At 36.2% G+C, this 23,879-nt stretch overlaps 1 protein-coding gene across 5 annotated transcripts in view; it reads right to left on the reverse strand.

The window, feature by feature from the left end:
* tty (tweety) overlaps window positions 1–23,879 on the reverse strand; it is a 423,622-nt gene that overhangs the window by 72,724 nt on the left and 327,019 nt on the right. For all 5 annotated transcript variants that reach the window (XM_090398011.1, XM_090398010.1, XM_090398012.1 and 2 more), the window contains exon 10: window positions 10,617–10,709. In XM_090398011.1, the coding sequence (XP_090254137.1) occupies window positions 10,617–10,709 (93 nt within the window). The remainder of the gene's footprint in view (window positions 1–10,616; window positions 10,710–23,879) is intronic.

Here is a 23,879-nt window from a genome sequence, read left to right on the forward strand (position 1 = left end):
GACAAGGATTTGTACAGTTTTGTAGATCTGGAAAAGGCATATGACAATGTGCCCAGAGGAAAGCATTTCAAAACACTACACTTATATGTTGTGAAGGGAACATTATACACAGTCTATATTTAAATTATCAGTCAGCACTTAGAATTGAAAGAAATACAGGAAATGGTTTGATGTTAAATACCAAATGGTAAGACATGGAGTAAGAATGGATGAATATTATCTCCACTCTTATTCATCATTATATGAATCATATTATGAAAAGAAAGTGGCATTAGATCTGATATCAGAACTGGATATGTCAAACTAGCTCTTTGCCTTATGCAGATGATGCAGTTCTCCTAAAAATATGTAGTGCAAGTCTACAGGATTCTCTAACTAAATTGAATAATAGCTGTAACAAATCTGGCATGAAAATCAGCAATAAATATGAAATAAAATATGAAAATAGGCAGGAACATAAAAAAATTTAACTGCATTCTCAATGGAGAACATATAAAACAAGTAAAATATTTCAGCTATTTAAGGACAGTGTTTAGTGAGGGCAAATTAAATCTGGAAATGGAAAACAGAATAAGCAAAGCTAGTATGGTGGGTAGCCAGATGAATAAATTTATATGGAATAAGAAAAAAATTAGTCAAAACCCCAAACTAGCAGTATGCAAGACAGTATTCAAACCAATTTTAAGTTGTGGGTCTGAGAATTGAGTTAGAAATAAAGAACTAGATCAAAAATCAGAGACCACAGATATGAGGTTTCTGAGAAAAATTGGGAGAGTGAACCAATGGGATCAGTGGCACAATCATAATAAAAATTAAATGAGAAAGGAACTTGACATTATTAGCATTCAAGAATGTGTCAGCAGAACTAATCAAAGGTGATATGGCCACTTAAATAGAATGGGTGAGGAAAGGTTGAAAAAACAGGTGTTTGATGCCAAGAAAGAGACCCAAAGGAAGACCATGGTCTAGGTAGATTTATTCAGTCATAAGTACTTTAGAAGCCCAAAAGGTTTGATACTGTCATATTAAATATTTTGGGCTTCTAAAGCACAGGTGCTGACTTACCTCATTCTGTGAATATTTGAGTGATAACTAGTAAGAGACTAATTTGGAAGAAATTGTGGATGTCAGTTACTGGAACAAATCTGAAAACACACCTCCAACTTAACATCACCAGAGTTAAAGATTAGTACTATCAACATAACAAGCCTGAATGGCAAAGAAATAGACCTAGCTGAAGAGTTGGATAAGTACCAGATTGACATAATAGCGGTGACTGAAACAAAACGACAAAAACTGGTGAGACCGTTCTGAGCAATAAACACAAAATGTTATATTCAGGCAATGACAATCAAGGAAAAGGAGTAGCCATAGTATTAAACACTAAATACGAGACTACTCTTCTTGAATGGCAAGCAGTCTCAAGTAGTGATGTGGGCAAATATCAGAATGGAGAACTGGACAATGAGACTTATTTGTGCCTATGGTCCGACAGAAGGTTCTACTAAGGTAGAAGTGGAAGAATTTTTTCAGGTTTTACAGAAAGCAACTGACACAATGAAAAAGGAAAAGTTGGTCCTTGTTGGGGATCTAAATAGCAGAGTAAGAAATGATTGACAGATATACAAAAATATTTTGGGAAAATTTGGAGAAAAGAGCAAAACCATTAATAATGGCAAATACCTGTTGGATTTCTGCTCAGGACATGGACTAGTTATTACTAACACCATGTTCCAAAATAAAAATGTGCACAAACTCACATGGAAAGAAGAGACAAGGAATAAAAAAAGTTCCATTGACTATGTTATTGTTGATAGTAATGTTTTCTCCCTGGTGCAGGACACCAGAGTGTACAGAGGATTTGAAATTGGAAGCGATCACTATTTAGTCTTGAGCAGGATAAAATTTAATTTTATTTTGAAAAAAAGAATGTCTAAGAAAGTTTTAAAGCGAATAAAAGTTGAGCAGCTCTCAGATGTGAACTGTAGACTAAAATACACAAAGATTGTTGGGAAAAAAAATGAAAGAGTTTGAGAACAGGAACCAAACCTTGGAGATTCAGCCTTGAAGAAAACCCTGATTGATTCAGCCAAAGAGGCATGTGGTGAGGTTGTCTGCAAGGATAGAAAAATTAGAACACAATGGTGGACACAGGAATTTAAAGAGGAAGTGAAGAAAAAGATGAAAGCATGTCAAAATTTCCTGCCAAATAAGTCAGCTTGTGCTCTTAGAGAATACAGAGACAAAGGTAAGAAAGCTAAACACTGCGTAAAACTAGTTAAACAAAAGTCATGGGAAGACTTTGATAAGAACATAGAAGAAGGTGGCAAGATATTCTGGAGGTTGTTGAAGAAGCTCAGAAAGTTTATTATTATTATTATTATTATTCAGGCCTCCATGGAGTCAAAAGACTCATCGTGGGAGGTCCTTCCTAGGAAACACAAAGTCTATCATACCACTCCTTAAACTCATTGACCCTTCTCACTCTCACCACTCTATCAGGCAATGCATTCCATGGTTCAACCACCATCCATGCAAAGAAACCACTCCTCACCCTCTTGCTCACAGTTTCCTTTTGTAACTTCCAGGGATGGTCCCTTGTCATCACTGCTTCCTGCTGTTCAACCAAGCAAAAGAACTCCCCAGTGTCAACCTTGTAACCACCTCTCTACAGTTTAAAAGTCTCAATCATATCACCTCTCCTTCTTCTATCCACCAAACTCTGCAGTGCACATTCCCTCAGCCGATCCTCATAATTAACATTGTACAGTCCTGAAACCATCTTGATTATCCACCTTTGTACCCTTTCCACAGTTAATTTAACCCCTTCAAATCCTGGGGACCAAATCTGAGAACAATAGTCTCAGTGTGGTCTGATCAGAGTTTTATACAATGGAATGATAACTCTTTTATCTCTACAGGTCAGCGTCCTTCTCAATATTGCAGCAATCCTCTGTGTTAACTTCACCACCTTTACAATTTCAGGTTTCTATCAATCATCAACACCAGATCTTTTATCTCATGTACTTCCTCCAGTACAGCTCCTCCAATAGAGTATGCAGCATCCCATTGATGTGTCAAAAACCTCAAGACCTTACATTTTGCTGCATTAAACTGACACCCCCATTCATTTTCCCATCTGTCTAGCTTATTCAAATCCTCTTGCAGGACTACCACATCTGCACTATTACTAATAACCCTTCCCAACTTCGCATCATCCACAAACAACTTAATATCCCCCCTGCAATCCACTGATTTCATTGATATAAAGGTTAAACAATATAGGTCCCAGTACTGAGCCCTGTGGGACCCCCACTTGTAACCCTCTGCCTCCTTGAAACTGCTCTACCATATACAACTCTCTGATACCTATCAGACAGCCAATCATGAATCCAGCTGACCAACCTGACATCCATATCCATGTGCTGCAACTTAAATATCAGTTTATCATGTGGCACCCTGTCAAATGCCTTCGCATTTGAAAAGTCCAAGAAAATGGCAGTATATGCCTTTCCCTCATCTACTGCTCTTGTAACTTTATTATAAAAGGCTAGCATATTACTAAAACAAGAGCACACCTTAACAAATCAATGTTGACTCTCACAGATGACCTCACCCTCATCTGCCCAATGCTGTATATGGTCTCTCACTAATTTCTCCAAGATCTTAACAACTACTGATGACACACAAACTGGCCAATAATTAGACACTTCCAGTCTGCTACCACCCTTATGCAATGGCACCATCTTACTTTCCTTACAATACCTGGGCACCTTTCCTGTAGCAAGACTTTCATTGAAAAGCCACTTCAAAGGAGCTGTCAGTTCTTTAACACATTCTCTCAAAACTCGTGGTGAAATACCACCCAGTGCCACAGCTTTACTGACATCCAGAGTACTCAGTATTTGGAACACACTCTACTCATGCACCTCTAAACCACGAACCTGCTCTATCCCTCTATTATTAAAATTTACTCCTCCAGGGTGAAATAGTCCAATAAAGTGTTCATTGAACAATTCCATATGTCCTCTGCATTAGTCACTCTATTTTCATTTTTATCCCAAAATGTTATTCTTGCACAGTCATTTCTCCTCCTACTGGCCACATATGCTAAAAAATTCCCAAGGATTTTCTTTGGATCTTAGGGCCAATCTCTTCCCATATTTCAGTTTCGCCTTTCTTACCATACTAGTCACTCTCCTGGACTGTGTCTCATATTCTTCATGCATATTCTCTTCACCTGTCTCTTATATCTCCTTGATAGCCTCTTTTTCGCATGCAGTTCCTGTTTAATTGTTTGTCATGCACTTTACTCCAAATTGAAATGGAGGAAAGAGTGTTGTAAAAGAGTGATAAAGGTGACATGAAAACAGGAGAAAAAGATATCCTCGAAGCACAGAGTAATAACTTCAAAAAATTGCTAAATGAAACAAACAGTAATTGCAGAGTGGTAAAAAACAATGACCAGTTATGTAGTCAGGAATACATATCCATACTTGAAGTAGAAAAAGCCATCAAAGGCTTGAAATGTAAAAAGGCAGCAGGAGTAGATGATATTCGACCAGAAATGCTGAAGTATGGAGGTATAAAAGTCTTACAATGGCTGCACTGCATAATTAACAAGGCCTGGACAGAGACAGAAATTTCTGATGATTGGAGTAGAGCTCTCATTGTGCCCATATATAAAAAGAAAATAAAACTCAATGTGAGAATTACAGAGGTATTTCCCTACTGAGTGTTCCTGGTAAGATTTATGCAAGTATACTTGAGAAACAGTTGAGAAAAATTGTGGAAGAAAAGCTTGGTGAAGAACAAGCTGGATTCAGCCAAACAGAGGCTGTCAGGATCAGATCTTCACTTTAAGACAAATAGTTGAGAAATCATGGGAATATAACAAATATCTGTCTTTAAGTTTTGTAGATATGGAAAAGGCATATGACAAGGTGCCAAGAGAGAAGCTATTCAATACGCTACAGTTATATGGTGTAAATGGGGATATTACATCAAGCAATACTTAGTGTTTATTTGAGTTGTAAATCAGTAGTTAAAATTGAAAGTAGTACAGAAAGGTGGTTTAATGTTAAATCTGGTGTCAGACAAGGATGTACATTATCTCCTCTGTTATTCATAATCTATATGGATCACATTATGAAGGAAAGTGGTATTAAACCTGATATTAAAATTGGAGATGTTAATGTTAGCTCTTTGCTTTATGCGGATGATATTATACTTTTAAATAAATCTGCTACGTCTGCAAGATTCACTGACTGAATTGAATAAGTGTTGTAATAGAAATGGTAGGAAGGTCAGCAATAACAAGACAAAAACAATGAAAATAGGCAGAAGCATTGAAAATGTCAACTGTGAATGGAAAAACTGTGGAACAAGTAAAACATTTCAGCTACTTAGGCACGATTTTTAGTGAAGATGGTAAATTAAATATGGAAACAGACAACAGAATCAGCAGCTGGTATGGTAGGAAGTCAATTGAATAAATTCATGTGGAATAAGAGAGAAATTAGACGGAACATTAAATTAGCTGTATACAAGACAGTGTTCAAACCAGTTTTAACTTATGGATCTGAGAGCTGGGTCAGAAATAAAACACTTGACCAAAGACTAGAGACTGCAGATATGAGAGTCCTGAGAAAGATCAGGGGCACGAACAGATGGCATCAGTGGCAATATCGTATTAAAATAGAAGATATTAGGACAGAACTTGACATTGTCAGCATCCAGGAATGTGTTTGCAGAGCTAATCTCAGGTGGTATGGTCACCTAAACAGAATGGGAGAGGAAAGATTAGCAAAACTAGTGTTTCCTTGATATGACATTTGATACGAGAATTGATACGACAAAAAGTGCCTTCGACGATAGAAATATAAAATCTACTAATGTTGGAGTCTTGACGAGTAACAGACTGATTTGGAGAAAAATTGTAGATAGGAAGTGAGTAATGATGTAAATTTTTCATGTAGTACTATCATATCCTGTACACCCCTTGAGGGTACATGGCAAGAATTTGAAGATGATGATTAATAATGTAAACTTAATCATGTAGTGCTGTCAGAGTAACCTGAACATCCCTTTGGGGTACATATTAGGAAACAGATGATGATGATGATGACAATGTTCACAGTTCACACTGATAATGAAGTATTTGTGTTTTTAACTTAATTTATTTAAAACGGATCTATTTGCTTTACTGTTATATATATATATATATATGTGTGTGTATGTGTACACATACACAGAATGTCTAGCAGAAAAGTAATGAGACATTTGTATAAAATCATGTATTCAATTAATTGTATGATACATTGTGATCACTTCAAAGCAACCCCCCCCCCTCTCCTGCAGAAAACACAATGGCTCCAACAGGACTGAAAGTTCTCTTCTGTAAACTCATTTATGGCCTCTGTCATTTCTCTTTGGATGTTTTCTAGTCTCAAAATGGGTACCTTTCATCTTGTTCTTGAGCTTGAAAAAAAGAAAATAGTCATACACCCTCTGTCCAAAAAAAAACCGAACTTTTGATAGAAAATAAAACACAGGCCAATAATTATAATTATTGAAATCATTTATTTCAATCAATATACTCTCCCTCAGCTTCGATACAGCATTTGACATGGTCAATTAATTCGTTAAATGAGTTTTTTATATCGGTTTTTGGGATACTGTTCAGGGTCGTGGTTACTGCCACTTGAACGTTTTCGATGGTGTTGTATTGCTTTCCTTTCATCGGCAAGTGAAGTCAGGAGAAGAGGAAGAAGTCACAAGGGGCTATATCAGGAGAATACAGCAAGTGATCCAACACACAAACTTGGTTTTTGCTCAAAAACTGTCTCAAAATGTTCGAACGATGAGATGGTGCATTATCATGCAAGAGTGACCAGCTGCCTACATCACGACATTCATGCCATACGTGACAAATTCTCGCTATCAATCACTTCAAAACTTCGAGATAAAACTCACCATTGACCATGCGGAATGAATTCTTTATGGATAATGAATTGTAGAATTCATTATCCATTAGAAACAAATCAGTATTGTCTTTACTTTTGACTTTTCCAAGCGGCTTTTTTTCGAATGCTACTCTTCTGGTGGTCTCCACTCAGCACTCTGAGTGGAGACCACCAGAAGAGTTTTTTTGTTTTGGGCTCATACTCTCCACATTTCATCACCAGTAACAATCGTTTCAAGGAAGTCTGAGTCCTTATGAGCGGTTTTAATAAGGTCCTTGCAGTGTTCAATTCGATTCATTTTTTGGTCATCGATCAACTTGTAGGGTACAAATCGCGAATTCAATTTACAAAGGCCAAACTCTAGGTCAAAATGTTGTGCATGGTTGATTTTGGAATCTCCAATTCATCTTCAATCAATCTCACGGACGATTTCGGGTTTTCTTTGATGAAATCACACTTTTTGATGTTAACTTCGCTCAGTCCAGTTTTTGGACAGCCTGTGGCTTTTCATCGTCCTCAAGTGTCTCATGACTGCTTTGAAATTGCTTAAACCACTCGGAAATTTGAGTACAGGATAAGCATTCATCACTTTATTCTTTTTGAAGCATTTGATGAATTTCGGTAAAACTTTTACCAAGTTTAACACAAAAGTCAATCGCAGCTCTCTGTTTGAAACTCATTTTCTGACTGTTCGTCAAAACACACTGTAACTTGGCTTCTAATGAAACAAATGTCATAAACAGTTGACACAACACTGATGAAGGTTGCCGCTTTCAACAACAAAAAGATACAACAGGTGGCACCACTAGTTTTTTCTATTTGCAAAAAGTTCAGTTTCTTTTTGGACAGAGGGTGTAGGTGGAACAAATCAGACAAGTACTTTAGCTTTTCAACACTTGAATGCATTTTTTGGCTAAATACTCGAACTGACAGTGTAGAATGAAAAGGCACACTGTGATGATGGAAGATCTAATCATTCACAATCTCTGGACTTGCCTTTAAGATATGTTTTCACAACCATTCAAGGATTTCTTTTATAGTAAATTTGATTGACAGTCTCTCCAGGAGATACAAATTCTCATCGGACCATACCATGCTCCACTCTGGACCATGCCATGCCATGGTCTAACCCTTCAAAAACAACTTGTGGAATTTAAACTCTTTAGTTGATGATAAAGAATCATTACCATATGCTTGCTTCATTTTAATTAATGTTTCAGTGGCACTGTCATTCAATTTAACACAAAATTTAATTATACAATGTTGTTTAAGATTTCCCTACTCCATTTTTGTAACAAATGCACCAGATATACACTTACAAAAAGTTCAATAACTTGACAGGTATTGACCCTACTGATGAGAAACTGGTATTAACAGAAAGAGTGGGAATCACTGTAATGTACTACATCATCATCAATTTGACAGTGCTGCCAATTGTAGTGATAAAAAAAATGCATTACTTTTTTATGCCAGACCTTGTGTATACACACACACACACACACACACACACACACACACACACACACAAAAATCAAATCAGCTAACGCCTTTTTATTCCCATATATATAGGGAGTAGATGAGGCCATTTTTAGCCCTATCTAACTTTTGGAGACTGAGTGGGCAGTTCAATCTCCACTGGTACCCAATCAGAGATAGCTGGCCCAAAGCTATCACTAATTAAGTGTCACGCAGTGAAGAGAGAGATGGCTCAACAAGTGTCGCCATCTCGTGGTTCCTAACCCTAACACTCGTATTTAATGTCTGAAATAACGTGGATTCTACGGTCGATTTTCTTGAGTTTACAGGAGAAAAAAACCCGCTTGCCCTTGCCAGAGATCGACTAACTTGGGAACCGGTCGAAGAAAGGCTTAGAAAAATTTCTTCTAGTTCCCGACTAAATTCAAAACCATCCTTCATGCCGTCAAGCGCCGTGGTGTGCAAATGCCACATCCACTGAGTTTATTTGTATCAACAACAGCAGCTGTGTACATTTAAAAATAAATATATATACAGCTATTTACAATTTGTACATAGGCTGCTAATTCTATTAGGCATTTTCATTTACTCGTTACAATATACTTATGACACCTGTTTTACAATCACTGTTTAAATAAGATACAACATGTCACATGCTCAATTTCTATTTTCCTTATTGTCCTATTGAATTGTTTGAGCTGTTATTTTTGTTGGTATATGTTACTGATTCAGTCTATTTATAAGTTCCATTATCAGATCAGTCTATTCACGTTTATATATATATATATATATATATATATACATATACATATACATCCACATACATATATATATACATACATACATATACATCCACATACACACACATATATATATATACATACATATACATCCACATGCATATATATATGTTAGCATTGACATTTTCCATATGTACAATTCGTTATACATATATCTTCATTCTATATCTTTGTTCACATATTTTGGATGATTATTTTATTAACTTAATTTAAATGCACATCTTATTCTTAAAATACATACATTGCTTATGTTTTTATTTACATTTATATATGCATGTATTTTGGTAGTATCTCTATATCTCATGCAGATTTTTTTTTGTAGGCACTCTTATTTTTACAAAAATGAATTCCATATTGCTTTAACATTATATTGTTTGCTTAACTTAAGAGGTAAATCTGTAATTTCTTATATACAAAGGTTTTCTGAATTGCAGGATTAGTTACAGGTCTATAAATGGATAGCATATCCTATTAACATTTTGGGTTATCATGTTATGAACTTATGTTATCTGCATTTCTTACAATTGACATTTCTACCGTCCTTGTGTCTGTATATACAAGAACCTATATATATTTCTGGTAATATATCTTAATCTACATATTTATTACTAGAATAGTGTTGACTTATCTTAAGGAGTAATTTGCTATTTACATTTACATTTTTTTTCTCCCCTTACACAATTAGATATACATATATATATATAACATTCTTATCCCTTATATATATATAGGCATACCTATATATTATTATTAATATTTTTATTATTTTTTTAAACTTTTATTTATTTTTTTTTTAATTATTATTATTTATTTATTTTTATTTTGTTTATTTATTTTTTTATTTTTATTTTTTTATTAGAGTTGATATCTTGTCATTATTCCTCTCATTGTGGCGAATGGGTCTACGTTAACAGCACCTTTGTCTGGGATTATGCTTTTTGTTCAGATAGTGGGTTATCATTATTGTTTATCACTAACTAATGGGGTTCCATTATCGGTATAAGTTTTATTTTCCCTTCTTCTCCTTCTTCAATTAGGCCGAGTTTCCTCCATTGCTGTGTTGTTATGCTTTTGGTTTGTGTAGTGTTTATGATAATTTCCTGTAAATAATTGTTAATTTTTGCTAGTATGTCTGATCTGGTGTCCTGAGCTACACAGGCTCTCTCTCTCACACACACACACACACACACACACACACACACACACACACACATTATTTTTTAATTATTAATAATTCATATGCACTGTTTGTGTGTGGGGGGAAGAGAGAGAGAGATAGGGCTGCTATTTAAAAAAAAAAAAAAATTAAACTGTATCAGCCAATTAAGAAGGTTCATTCAGTTACCATTTTATCATCCACAAAGAAATGACTTACCTCATTCTGTGAATAATAATCACTAGCTACCCTAGTGACAGCTGAAAGTGTAGACTGGACATTATCTACAGCTTTGACACCATCTTTGATAGACTAGAAGAAAAATACAATTTCATTTGATAGATCCAATAAGATTATTATTCATATTATAATTATTATAAAATTGCCAATAGGAGACAGTGAATTGTGTAGTGTAGTAGTGTGCCCTCCAACAATGATCCTTGGATGTGTCACATAATAATAATAATATCCTTTATGCTTTCTCTCCCCCCCCTCCCCAAACCCCGAGTACATATCAGGACTTTTCTTCTTCAGCCTCTTTCCATCCACCTGGATATAGGCCTTAACCTTCCAGTTCTATTTTTACCCAATGTCGACCATTGCATGTGAAACCTTTGTAGATCATTTTTCCATCTTGTTCTTTGGCGACTTTTCCTTCTCTCAGTATCCGCTTAGTGCTTAATTCTGTCCACCTTTCATCTGGCATTGCCGTGAAGTATCTTCATGACTGAGCTACTTGTATATAGAGGCTAATAACTTCACACCAATTGCATTATCACACACAAACTTCGTTTGCTTACACTGGGATAAAGGATTAAACCAAGAACATAATTTCTGGGCATCTTTAATTTATAGCTGAACCTAGCGCAAAACTTTCAAAGGGCATACTGTAGTTTACACATACTATTACTTGAAGCATTTGGAACACGAGAAAAGTGTTTTTGGCATTCATTGGTGCAACCTCACCATAAGTTATAAGCATTAGTAACACTTTGGTGATAGAGAATAATACAGCCATAAGGACAGAAGAAGGGGAGATATAACATTTTCAGAGAGGACAGGTGGAACAGGATGGGGGGGAGTGGTGTTGCCAATTACAGCAGGATGACAGGAATGAACGGGGCTGTGTACTTATGGCTATCTGGTGTGTGAGAAAGAGTCCAACAAAAATCAATACATATAATAGTTGCTACTATAGTCTAGGGCAGTGCTTCCCAAACTGTGGGTCGCGGCCCTCTTGAGGCCGTAAGTTTTGTTGAGGGGGGCATGAAATAATGAAAACAAATTTAAAATGTTTTAAGACTAAGTAGATTTTTTTTAATCTTAAAAGAAACGTATTTAATTTTTATTATTTATTATTTCTTTTTTGTTCTTTTTTATATTTCAATGGAAAAAATTGCACATTGGGTTTGGTTCACAAATTTTGCTTCTTGTGTATTTTGGCAATTAATGAATATTATTATTATTATTATTATTATTATTCCTGATACCTCCAAGGAGTCCGAAGACTCATTGCGGGAGGACATCTTCAACTGTCTCTACACCTTACCTCTACTACGAATCAACGTAGTAGAGGTAAGGTGTAGCCATCTACCGCCCACCTCCAACACCACCACAACTAGTAAATTTTGTCTGTAAATTGCGTGTGTTCTGAAGGGCCGATTTGTATGTATGCGGGATGAAAAACCCGAGTTTCCGGGAGAAAAAACCCTGCTACCTCCGTATGAGATCGGCTAACTCACCATCGATTGAAATCGACCAGATAAAGATTCCTCCCGTCGCGACGAGAATCGAACTTAGGCCTATTCCAATCGAAGGGCGCAATGTATCGTCGTTCTTCCAATTGCGCTACGGAGGCGCAATTGGAAGAACGATATATTAGTAAATATATGCTTATTCATATAAGTTTAATTTCAAAGGTATTGATAAGAAACACAACGAAAGATTACAAATGCAAAATCTTGAATATAAATTGTATTGAATATAAATGCAATAAATATTATAATAATATATGTCTACATTACGATTTTTTTTCCGCTGGAGGCCGTGAAATATTTTAATTTTTCCAATTAACATATTCTTGGCATCCATAAGTTTGGAAAACACTGGTTTAGGGCAGGGGTCGGCAACCGGCGGCCCGCATGCAGCCCAAACATGCATTTTTGGCGGCCCATAAAAGGTTGACCATACTTACATGGCATGTGTCCAGTATGTTGAATTATTTAAATAATACATTTTATAATATGAATAATAAATTAAAAATAATTTTATACCTATACTTCTTGATATCGCCGTGCAACTTGGTGCGAGTCGACCTTGTGAGTCATCATGAGTGGGAATAATAAATGCGACTTCATCCGACGACAACCGAGATTTTGGCGCACATTAAAGAATGCATTTTCGTTAGAAATTTTATCGATGCTTGAAAAAAGCAGGGAGACACACGTATTGTGATGCATAATATATATTACATTGTTTTTACATGATAATAATTTTTCATAATAAAAATTGATAACTCAAATATTTTTTTCACTTACTATTTTCGCTTAATTAAACGCTTGCGGCCCGATTATTAAAAATAAAAGTTGAATGTGGCCCGTGAGTCTGAAAAGGTTGCCGACCCCTGGTCTAGGGCATATAAAGGAGAATGTGGACAGCATACAATGACAATTTAGCACAATCACAGAGGATGAAAGTAATGATTATATGGAAATTCAACTGTGACAGACTGAATGCAGCAAAGGTCACATGGAAGGAGGAAGGAAATGGAGTTCATACAGTTACTAAGAGATAGTTACCTGAAACAGTACATAATGGAAGGAACTGAAGATTTGAGAGTGTCAGAGAATTTTACTCTTGAATGTGTTGATAACCAATGTAGGTGCACTGCTTCTAAACATGGAGAGTAATCATGTAGTCTTGACAATGAGACTGTCAGACATACAGTCTAGCAGTCTCATATACCTCTTCTTAATTTTAGATTAAGATGTATATGTGATATTACAGAGCAGGTGATTATGACAAACTGAAGAACTAGCTTAGAGCAGTTCTGTCGCATATGAATCTGAAGGAGAAAGATGTTAGTAGTGCATGGGAGATGAATAAGGGGAGTTTCAAAAAAGCAGTATTAAACTGCATATCCAGAAAGAGGAGAATAAACCAAGCAGAAGTTAGATGAATGAGAAGCATAATTAAGCAGGAGCTGCAGATAAAGCTATAGAGAGTACATAAAGAAAAATAAAAAGGAGAAATGACTTTTCGCTGTTTACCATGGTTCCCAAAAACAATCAGGCCTTGTTTAACTGATGATGCCCCAGCCGGCATGAAATTCTGTCATCTCATGGCTGACTTTTATTTCCTTTTTTAGGGAGAGGCTGAATATAAGCTTACTTTGATGCTGCTGGGTTGATGCTACCAGTTTGACTTGTATAGAGTATGGATGTTAATTCTGCAGTACACGTTTTTAGCACAGTTGGAGAGAGAGATATCATCTGGATCACGAAACTTATCAGTATTTAAGTTCATTGGGAATTTTTCTGATTCTTCTGTGGTGAAAGATCAGAGATGATGTGGGCGAATTGTTCATAGTATAGTAGGAGATGATATTCCTTGATCTTCTATGCAAGAGACAGAGGAGAAGACTAAAACCAAGAGGATTTAGTTTTCTCCTCTATCTCTTGTAAAATCACTGTGTCTGATCTCTCTCTCTCTCGCAATGTTACCATAGTACAGGATGTCACCTTGTACAGGTAACCCTCATATAGCACAGTACTTATACAATGCAGTCTACAAGTTGTAGTAACTATTTATCTTTTCATATATTTTTCACCACGCGACTTAAAAATCAAATTTTATCTTCGTTAAATTTGCATCTATCCATATCGCGCATGTAGTTATAAGTAGTGAATTTATATTAGGGGAAGTATATAAATGACGAGGATTCTGATTGTGATGAATCCTTTAGCACGCATGTACGTCAATTGTTAACCGTATAAAGTGTTTATTGTTGAAAATTGTCTTCGTTTTCTGCCAGGAAAGCGCATTAAAAATCTTAAGTGTGGTAATTTCAAGCTGAGCACTTTATTTTCTGGTGAGTTACATACATAATTAATATTCAATGCTTTTTTTTATGTAAAAAATTTATTTTTCTAGTAATGACCACTAAAACTGCAACGAAAGGGAAAAAACCAACATTGAAAAGAAAATTCATTTCTCTCAAAGAGAAAATTAAATGTACATAAACATTAACATTTTCTATGAAATGGCTCAAAAAGTCCACCATACCTCTTTATTGGGTGGCCAACAAAAAGGCATGGATTACAGCTAGCATGTTTGAAAACTGGTTTGTCAAGTGTTTTGTTTTGATGTAGAAAGTTACACAAAGAAAAAGAATGTTGACGTCAAAATTCTACTAATTTTAGATAACGCACCAGGCCGCCGAACAAATTTAAGATATCCGGATATTAAAATAACTTTTTTGCCACCTAATACTACTTCATTTACTCAACCACGGAATAATACCAACATTTAAGTCATATTATATTCATCGAACATTCCAATTAATTTTGGCAAAAATAGAATCTAATCTAAACATGACACCGCTTCAAGCGTGGAAAGAGTTTTAAATATTGAATTGCGTAAAAATTATTTCTCTGTCCATTAAGGAATTACAGCCCTCTACACTGAATGCTTGCTGGAAAACAAATATGGCCTGAAGCCGTTCTGGAACAAAATTTCGTTCCTCCAGTGGATGAAGAGCTAAGTCGCATAATAAACATCACACATTTTTGGTGGAGAGGGCTTTTGCGATATGGTTGAAAAGAAATAACTGAATTAACTGATGGGGAAACAGATTTAAATGAGGAGGAACTGGTACAATTAATAAATGATGTCGAACCAAATGACGAAAAAAGTTCTGCAGAAGATTCTGATTGTGATGAATCCGTTAAAGAATTCAGTTTAAAAAAATTAGCAGAAGGCTTGGACTTGGCAAGAAAGTTAGGAAGTTATTTTACAGATAATGATCATTCAATGGAGCACTCTGGAAAATTCACGTGACAATTAGATATTTGTTTAGCTCCATATTATGAACTCAATAAAAAAAAAATTGCAGCATAGTTGTAAGCAAGGTCTTATTACTGACTTTTTGATAACTAAACCAGCCAAAGTATGCAATGAGAATTATACAAATGATGTCCAAGTGATTTCAAGTGATGATGATGATGTCCGGCCACTCGTAAATCCAGAACATCTACAAAATGTTATTTTTGAAGACAGTGATGATAATTAAAATATGGACTTTATTATATTTTGCCTAAAACATTTATGCATTATGTGCAATGAAGTTTACGTACAATTTATAATTTTTATAATTTTACACTATGTATTTTTTTTATAATTTATGTTTTAACTTACATGAATTACCTGAATTAAATAAAAATATATTTTTGTTGGATATGTCATGGTTGTTTACATAATTTAAAAAAACATGATTTTAGAATATAATCTTACTTTTTCTATGTGATCCGAGTTTCGCATAACACGATTTATATAACGCGGCATTTCTATGGAACCTAACATCCACATTATACAAGGGTTACCTGTAATATGTTACCATGGCAACATATTACAGGTTTAATAGCTCAGTGAAGCTATTAAACCTCATTATTATTATTATCCCAAGACCTCATGGAGTCAAAGACTCGTCTGGGAGGTCCTTTTATCACACACAGCTCATCATACCGTGCCTTGAACACATTCAAACTCCTTGCAGACACCACACTCTCAGGCAAGGCATTCCAATCATTTACAATTCTGCACAAGAAAAACCTGCCTCTCACTCCCCTATTCACACCTTCTTTATACAGTTTCCAGGGATGACCACTGGTTCTCCCCCGATCTCCCACTATTTTCTGTAGAACTTCTCCAGCACTGATCCTATAACAACCCCTTACCAACTTGTAGGTCTCGATCATATTTCCCCTCTTCCTCCTGAAGATGCAATTTGCAGAGTCCACCAGACTCTGCAAATTGCATCTTCTCAATCTTTCCTCATACTCGACATTCCAGAGGTCAGAAACTACCTTAGTCAGTCACCTTTGGACCCTTTCCAACATCTCTTCATCCTTCTGAAAACCAGGTGACCAAATCTGGGCACAATAATCCATGAGTGGCCTAATCAATAGCCTTATACAAAGGAACAAGAATCTCCCTACTTCTACACGTCAGTGTCCACCCCCATCATTCCCAGAAGCCTTTGTGTTGTCTTCACAATTTTGGCTATGTGTCCCCTAAATTTCAGATCCTTATCCACTATCACCCCCAGATCTCTTATTTCTTCCACCTCCAACAATATATCCTCATCAAGCATAAATTCTGCATTCCATCTTTGTTTTCTAAATTTTAAAACCTTACATTTTGCAACATTGAACTCACATCCTCATTTCCGTGCCCAATCACTCAATTTATTCAAGTCTTCTTGTAAGGCCACAACATCTTCTCTACTCTTCATGGTTCGTCCCAACTTTGCATCATCATCTGCAAACAACTGAATATCTCCATCCAAATCTTCACCAATATCATTAATATACAAGTTAAACAGTAATGGCCCTAAAACAGATCCCTGAGGCACTCCACTAGTGACTTTCCTTTTCCTGCATATTGCTCCCCCATACACAACCTATCAGATAGCCAGTCTCCAATCGAATGCATTAATCTAATATCCAAACCATCTGCTCTAGTTTGACACCATGAAAAGCTACTAAGCTTAAAATTTACTCAGCAGAGGGAAGGAGCTTCTTAACTTAAAAGTTACAGCAGTTGTAACAGATGCTTCTCAAAATCACTTCAACTCATGTTTTATGTTGTATGCATATTACATTCAACCACTTCTTTCATACACTTTAATATTTCATACACTATTGCTCATTTATTCAACTACTTCTCTACAACATTTTCAATTTCATGATGTTCCTCATTAACATTTGTTACTTAATTTTCTCTGCTTTTGACACTTGCTGACAAGATATTTCCGACACATGCATTCCCCCATTTTCACAACATAAGCCATTCACCCTGATGGCATAAAGCAAAAATATTATGCCCCTTGTATCAAATTCTTTGAAAAACAATACTTAAGCTGCCAGTGTTTTCATTTGCAATGATGCCATTTATATACAAGATACTCTTAAGAAAGCTCACAAAACAAACACATTCAGCTGTTCATGATATCAACTGATATCATGAAATATTTTCTAAAATAAAAATCAGTTATCTGTATGCTACATATTCCCTGTAACACTCCACAAAATGCATTCTTGGGACAGTAAGAGAGTGTTTGGAATTACAAAGTTTTTTATTTAGGGTGAATAAGTTTAATGCAAACTCCATGTACAGATCAACATACTCCAATGTATAACTTGGCTATTTTTTTTTTCTTTTGACTCACCTAGCACTTTTGGTGTGTACACTTTATCCTTCAAATAATTACATTAACAAAAAAGTAAATAAATAAAATAATATATAGATATGCACACACACACACACACACACACACACACACACACACACACACACACACACACACACACACACACACACACAAACCATTATTTCAAAATCAACCATTTCACTCTTCCAGGTGGAACTTGTATCACAGCGAAAGCTAATATACAAAATACGAGGTGTGTGATATATTCATTCGAAGTTACTGACCAACAGGGACAAGAGCAATGATCTGACAGACTTCAAACAAAGCATGATTACAGGATACTGGCTGAAAAGGACAACTGTATGCTGTTTGATGAGTGTTGTACTTAAAATGTTCAAAGAGCAGAAGAACAATGGGCAGAAAGTGAGGGGCAACCAAAAATTATCAATGCTCAAGTTGAATGCAGGTTGTCCCACATTGCATAAGTATATAGATGACAAACTGTGAAATGGCTGATTAGGAGTTTAACTGGTTCAAGAGGAATGTGAGGAGTACATATTGATTCTTGAGGTAGGAAAAGTCATCAAAAACCTGAAATTTGGAAAAGCAGCTGAAGCAGATGATATTTGACAAGAAAAGCGCACATATGGAGGCATAAATGTTTTGCAGTGGCTATGTTGCAGAATTCAGAGGGCCTGGACAAAAGGGTGAATTCCAGATAACTGGAAAGCCTGCATAATTCCCATCTGTGAAAAAAAAAAAGAAATAAAACTGAATGTGATAACTACAGAGGAATTTCTCTACTAAGTGTTCCAGGCAAGATTTATGTAAACATACTTCAAAAGAGGTTAAGAAAGACTGTGGAAGAGAAACTTCTTGGAGAGGAATAACTGGGTTCCAGCCAAATAAAGGGTGCAAGATCAGATTTTCACTTTAAGACAAACAGTTGAGAAATCATGGGAATATAACAAGGATCTTTACTTAAGTTTTGTAGATCTGGAAATGGATTACAACAACATGCCCAGAGAAAAGCTTTTCAAAACAGTACAGTTATATGTGGTGAAGGGAACATTATACAGAACAACAAATATTTAATATTTAAGTTGTCAGTCAGCAATCAGTACTGAAGAAAATACAGAAAGATGGTTTCATATAAAATCAGGGGTAAGACATGGATGAATATTATCTCCACTCTTATTCCTCATCTATATGGATCACATTATGAAAGAAAGTGGAATATGTTCTGAGAACTTGGGGAAGTTTCATGGAGAAAGGAATTGGAAGGCCGGGATATCATTAGCACTTGGGAAATTGTGAAGGAATATTTGTTATCAGCAATAGTAAACTGTATTCCACAAGTGAAGAAGGGGACGCAATTTGACAAACATCCAGTAAAGTGTCATCCACTTTACTGGATGTTTGTCATTCAGTAAAGTGGATGACAAACAATATTAAACAGAAACTGCATGTGAAGAAGAAGCTATGGAAGAGATATAAGGAGACAGGTGAAGAGCAGATGCATGAAGAATATAAAACAGAGGCCAGGAGAGTGACTAGTATGGTAAGGAAGGCGAAACTGGAATATGAGAACAGATTGGCCATAAGATCCAAAGAAAATCCTAGGGAATTTTTTAGCTATGTGGTCAGTAGGAGGAGATATGATTCTGGAAGAATGACATTGTGGGATAAAAATAGGAATAGAGTGATTGATCCAGAGGACATAGTGGAATTGTTCAATGAATACTTTATTGACTATTTCACCCTGGAGGAGTAAATTTTAATAATAGAGGAATAGGGGCAAGTTCGAGATTTAGAGGTGCACGAGTAGAGTGTGTTCCAAATACTGAGTACTCTGGATGTCAGTAAATCTGTGGTACTGGATGGTATTTCACACCGAGTTTTGAGAGAATGTGCTAAAGAACTGACAGCTTTTGACGTGGCTTTTCAATGAAAGTCTGGCTACAGGAAAAGTGCCCAGGGATTGTAAGGAAAGTAAGATAGTGCCATTGCATAAAGGCAACCCAGGTATGTACACACACACACACACACACACACACACACACACACACACACACACACACACACACACACAACAGTAAAGTAAATAGATCAGTTTTAAATAAATTAAGTTAAAAACACAAATACTTCATTATCAGTGTGAACTGTGAACATCATCATCATCGTCAGTTTCCTAATATGTACCCCAAAGGGATGTTCAGGTTACTATGACAGCACTACATGATTAAGTTTACATTATTAATCATCATCATCATCAAATTCTTGCCATGTACCCTCAAGGGGTGTACAGGATATGATAGTACTACATGAAAAATTTACATCATTACTCACTTCCTATCTACAATTTTTCTCCAAATCAGTCTGTTACTTGTCAAGACTCCAACATTAGCAGATTTTATATTTCTATCGTCGAAGGCACTTTTTGTTGTATCAATTCACCTATATCTTGGTCTATCTCTGGGTCATTTTCCTGCCAACCTGGCAGGAAAAACTTGTTTTGCTAATCTTTCCTCTCCCATTCTGTTTAGGGGACCATACCACCTGAGATTAGCTCTGCTAACACATTCCTGGATGCTGACAATGTCAAGTTCTGTCCTAATATGCTCTATTTTAATATGATATTGCCATTGATGCCATCTGTTCATGCCCCTGATCTTTCTCAGGACTTTCATATCTGCAGTCTCTAGTCTTTGGTCAAGTGTTTTATTTCTGACCCAGCTCTCAGATCCATAAGTTAAAACTGGTATGAACATAGTGTTGTATAGCTAATTTAGTGTTCCGACTAATTTCTCTCTTATTCCACATGAATTTATTCAATTGACTTCCTACCATACCAGCTGCTGATTCTGTTGTCTGTTTCCATATTTAATTTACCATCTTCACTAAAAATCGTGCCTAAGTAGCTGAAATGTTTTACTTGTTCCACAGGTTTTCCATTCACAGTTGACATTTTCGATGCTTCTGCCTATTTTCATTGTTTTTGTCTAGTTATTGCTGACTTCCTACCATTTCTATTACAACACTTATTCAATTCAGTCAGTGATTCTTGCAGACTTGTAGCAGATTTATTTAAAAGTATAATACTAACATTAACATCTCCAATTTTGACATCAGGTTTAATATCACTTTCCTTCATAATGTGATCCATATAGATTATGAATAACAGAGGAGATAATGTACATCCTTGTCTGACACCAGATTTAACATTAAACCACCTTTCTTACTTCCTTCAATTTTAACTACTGATTTACAACTCAAATAAACACTAAGTATTGCTTGATGTAATATCCCCATTCACACCATATAACTGTAGCGTATTGAATAGCTTCTCTCTTGGCAACTTGTCATATGCCTTTTCCATATCTACAAAACTTAAAGACAGATATTTGTTATATTCCCATGATTTCTCAACTATTTGTCTTAAAGTGAAGATCTGATCCTGACAGCCTCTGTTTGGCTGAATCCAGCTTGTTCTTCACCAAGCTTTTCTTCCACAATTCTTCTCAACCGTTTCTCAAGTATACTTGCATAAATCTTACCAGGAACACTCAGTAGGGAAATACCTCTGTAATTCTCACATTGAGTTTTATTTCCTTTTTATATACGGGCACAATGAAAGTTCTACTCCAATCATCGGAAATTTCTCCCTCTGTCCAGGCCTTGTTAATTATGCAGTGCAGCCATTGTAAGACTTTTATACCTTCATACTTCAGCATTTCTGGCCGAATATCATCTACTCCTGCTGCCTTTTTACATTTCAAGCCTTTGATAGCTTTTTCTACTTCAAGTAGAAAAAGCCATCAAAGGAAAATATGTATTCCTGACTATATAACTGGTCATTGTTTTTTACCACTCTGCAATTACTGTTTGTTTCATTTACCAATTTTTTGAAGTTATTACTCTGTGCTTCGAGGATATCTTTTTCTCCTGTTTTCATGTCACCTTTATCACTCTTTTACAACACTCTTTCCTCCATTTCAATTTGGAGTAAAGTGCATGACAAACAATATTAAACAGGAACTGCATGCGAAAAAGAGGCTATCAAAGAGATATAAGAGACAGGTGAAGAGAATATGCATGAAGAATATGAGACACAGTCCAGGAGAGTGACTAGTATGGTAAGAAAGGCGAAACTGAAATATGGGAAGAGATTGGCCCTAAGATCCAAAGAAAATCCTTGGGAATTTTTTAGCATATGTGGCCAGTAGGAGGAGAGAAATGACTGTGGAAGAATAACATTTTGGGATAAAAATGAAAATAGAGTGACTAATGCAGAGGACATATGGAATTGTTCAATGAACACTTTATTGGACTATTTCACCCTGGAGGAGTAAATTTTAATAATAGAGGGATAGAGCAGGTTCGTGGTTTAGAGGTGCACGAGTAGAGTGTGTTCCAAATACTGAGTACTCTGGATGTCAGTAAAGCTGTGGGACTGGGTGGTATTTCACAACGAGTTTTGAGAGAATGTGCTAAAGAACTGACAGCTCCTTTGAAGTGGCTTTTCAATTAAAGTCTGACTACAGGAAAGGTGACCAGGGATTATAAGGAAAGTAAGATAGTGCCATTGCATAAGGGTGATAGCAGACTGGAAGTGTCTAATTATAGGCCAGTTTGTGTGTCATCAGTAGTTGTTAAGATCTTGGAGAAATTAGTGAGAGACCATATACAGCATTGGACAGATGAGGGTGATGTCATCTGTGAGAGTCAACATTGATTTGTTAAGGTATGCTCTTGTTTTAGTAATATGCTAGCCTTTTATAATAAAGTTACAAGAGCAGTAGATGAGGGAAAGGCATATACTGCCATTTTCTTGGACTTTTCAAATGCGAAGGCATTTGACAGGGTGCCACATGATAAACTGATATTTAAGTTGCAGCACATGGATATGGATGTCAGGTTGGTCAGCTGGATTCATGATTGGCTGTCTGATAGGTATCAGAGAGTTGTATATGGTAGAGCAGTTTCAAGGAGGCAGAGGGTTACAAGTGGGGTCCCACAGGGCTCAGTACTGGGACCTATATTGTTTAACCTTTATATCAATGAAATTGTCAGTGGATTGCAGGGGGATATTCAGTTGTTTGTGGATGATGCGAAGTTGGGAAGGGTTATTAGTAATAGTGCAGATGTGGTAGTCCTGCAAGAGGATTTGAATAAGCTAGACAGATGGGAAAATGAATGGGGGTGTCAGTTTAATGCAGCAAAATGTAAGGTCTTGAGGTTTTTGACACATCAATGGGACGCTGCATACTCTATTGGAGGAGCTGTACTGGAGGAAGTACATGAGATAAAAGATCTGGGGTTGATGATTGATAGAAACCTGAAATTGTAAAGGTGGTGAAGTTAACACAGAGGATTGCTGCAATATTGAGAAGGACGCTGACCTGTAGAGATAAAAGAGTTATCATTCCATTGTATAAAACTCTGATCAGACCACACTGAGACTATTGTTCTCAGATTTGGTCCCCAGGATTTGAAGGGGATAAATTAACTGTGGAAAGGATACAAAGACGGATGACAAAGATGGTTTCAGGACTGTACAATGTTAATTATGAGGATCGGCTGAGGGAATGTGGACTGCAGAGTTTGGTGGATAGAAGAAGGAGAGGTGATATGATTGAGACTTTTAAACTGTAGAGAGGTGGTTACAAGGTTGACACTGGGGAGTTCTTTTGCTTGGTTGAACAGCGGGAAGGAGTGATGACAAGGGATAATTGGAAGTTACGAAAGGAAACTGTGAGCAAGAGGGTGAGGAGTGATTTCTTCGCATGGATGGAGGTTGAACCATGGAATGCATTGCCTGATAGAGTGGTGAGAGTGAGAACAGTCAATGAGTTGAAGGAGTGGTATGATAGACTTTGTGTTTCCTAGACGGGACCCCCCGCGATGAGTCTTGATAGACTTTGTGTTTCTTAGAAGGGATTCCCGCTTTGAGTCTTGATAGATTTTGTGTTTCCTAGGAAGGCCCTCCAGCGATGAGGCTTTTGACTTCATGGAGGCCTGAATAATAATAATAGCACTGGACATGTCAAAAC

This window comes from Typopeltis vanoorti, chromosome 9 (genome assembly GCF_054136105.1).
Source record: "Typopeltis vanoorti isolate ZY-2024b chromosome 9, IOZ_Tvanoo_1.0, whole genome shotgun sequence".
Classification (NCBI taxonomy): Eukaryota; Metazoa; Arthropoda; class Arachnida; order Uropygi; family Thelyphonidae; genus Typopeltis; species Typopeltis vanoorti.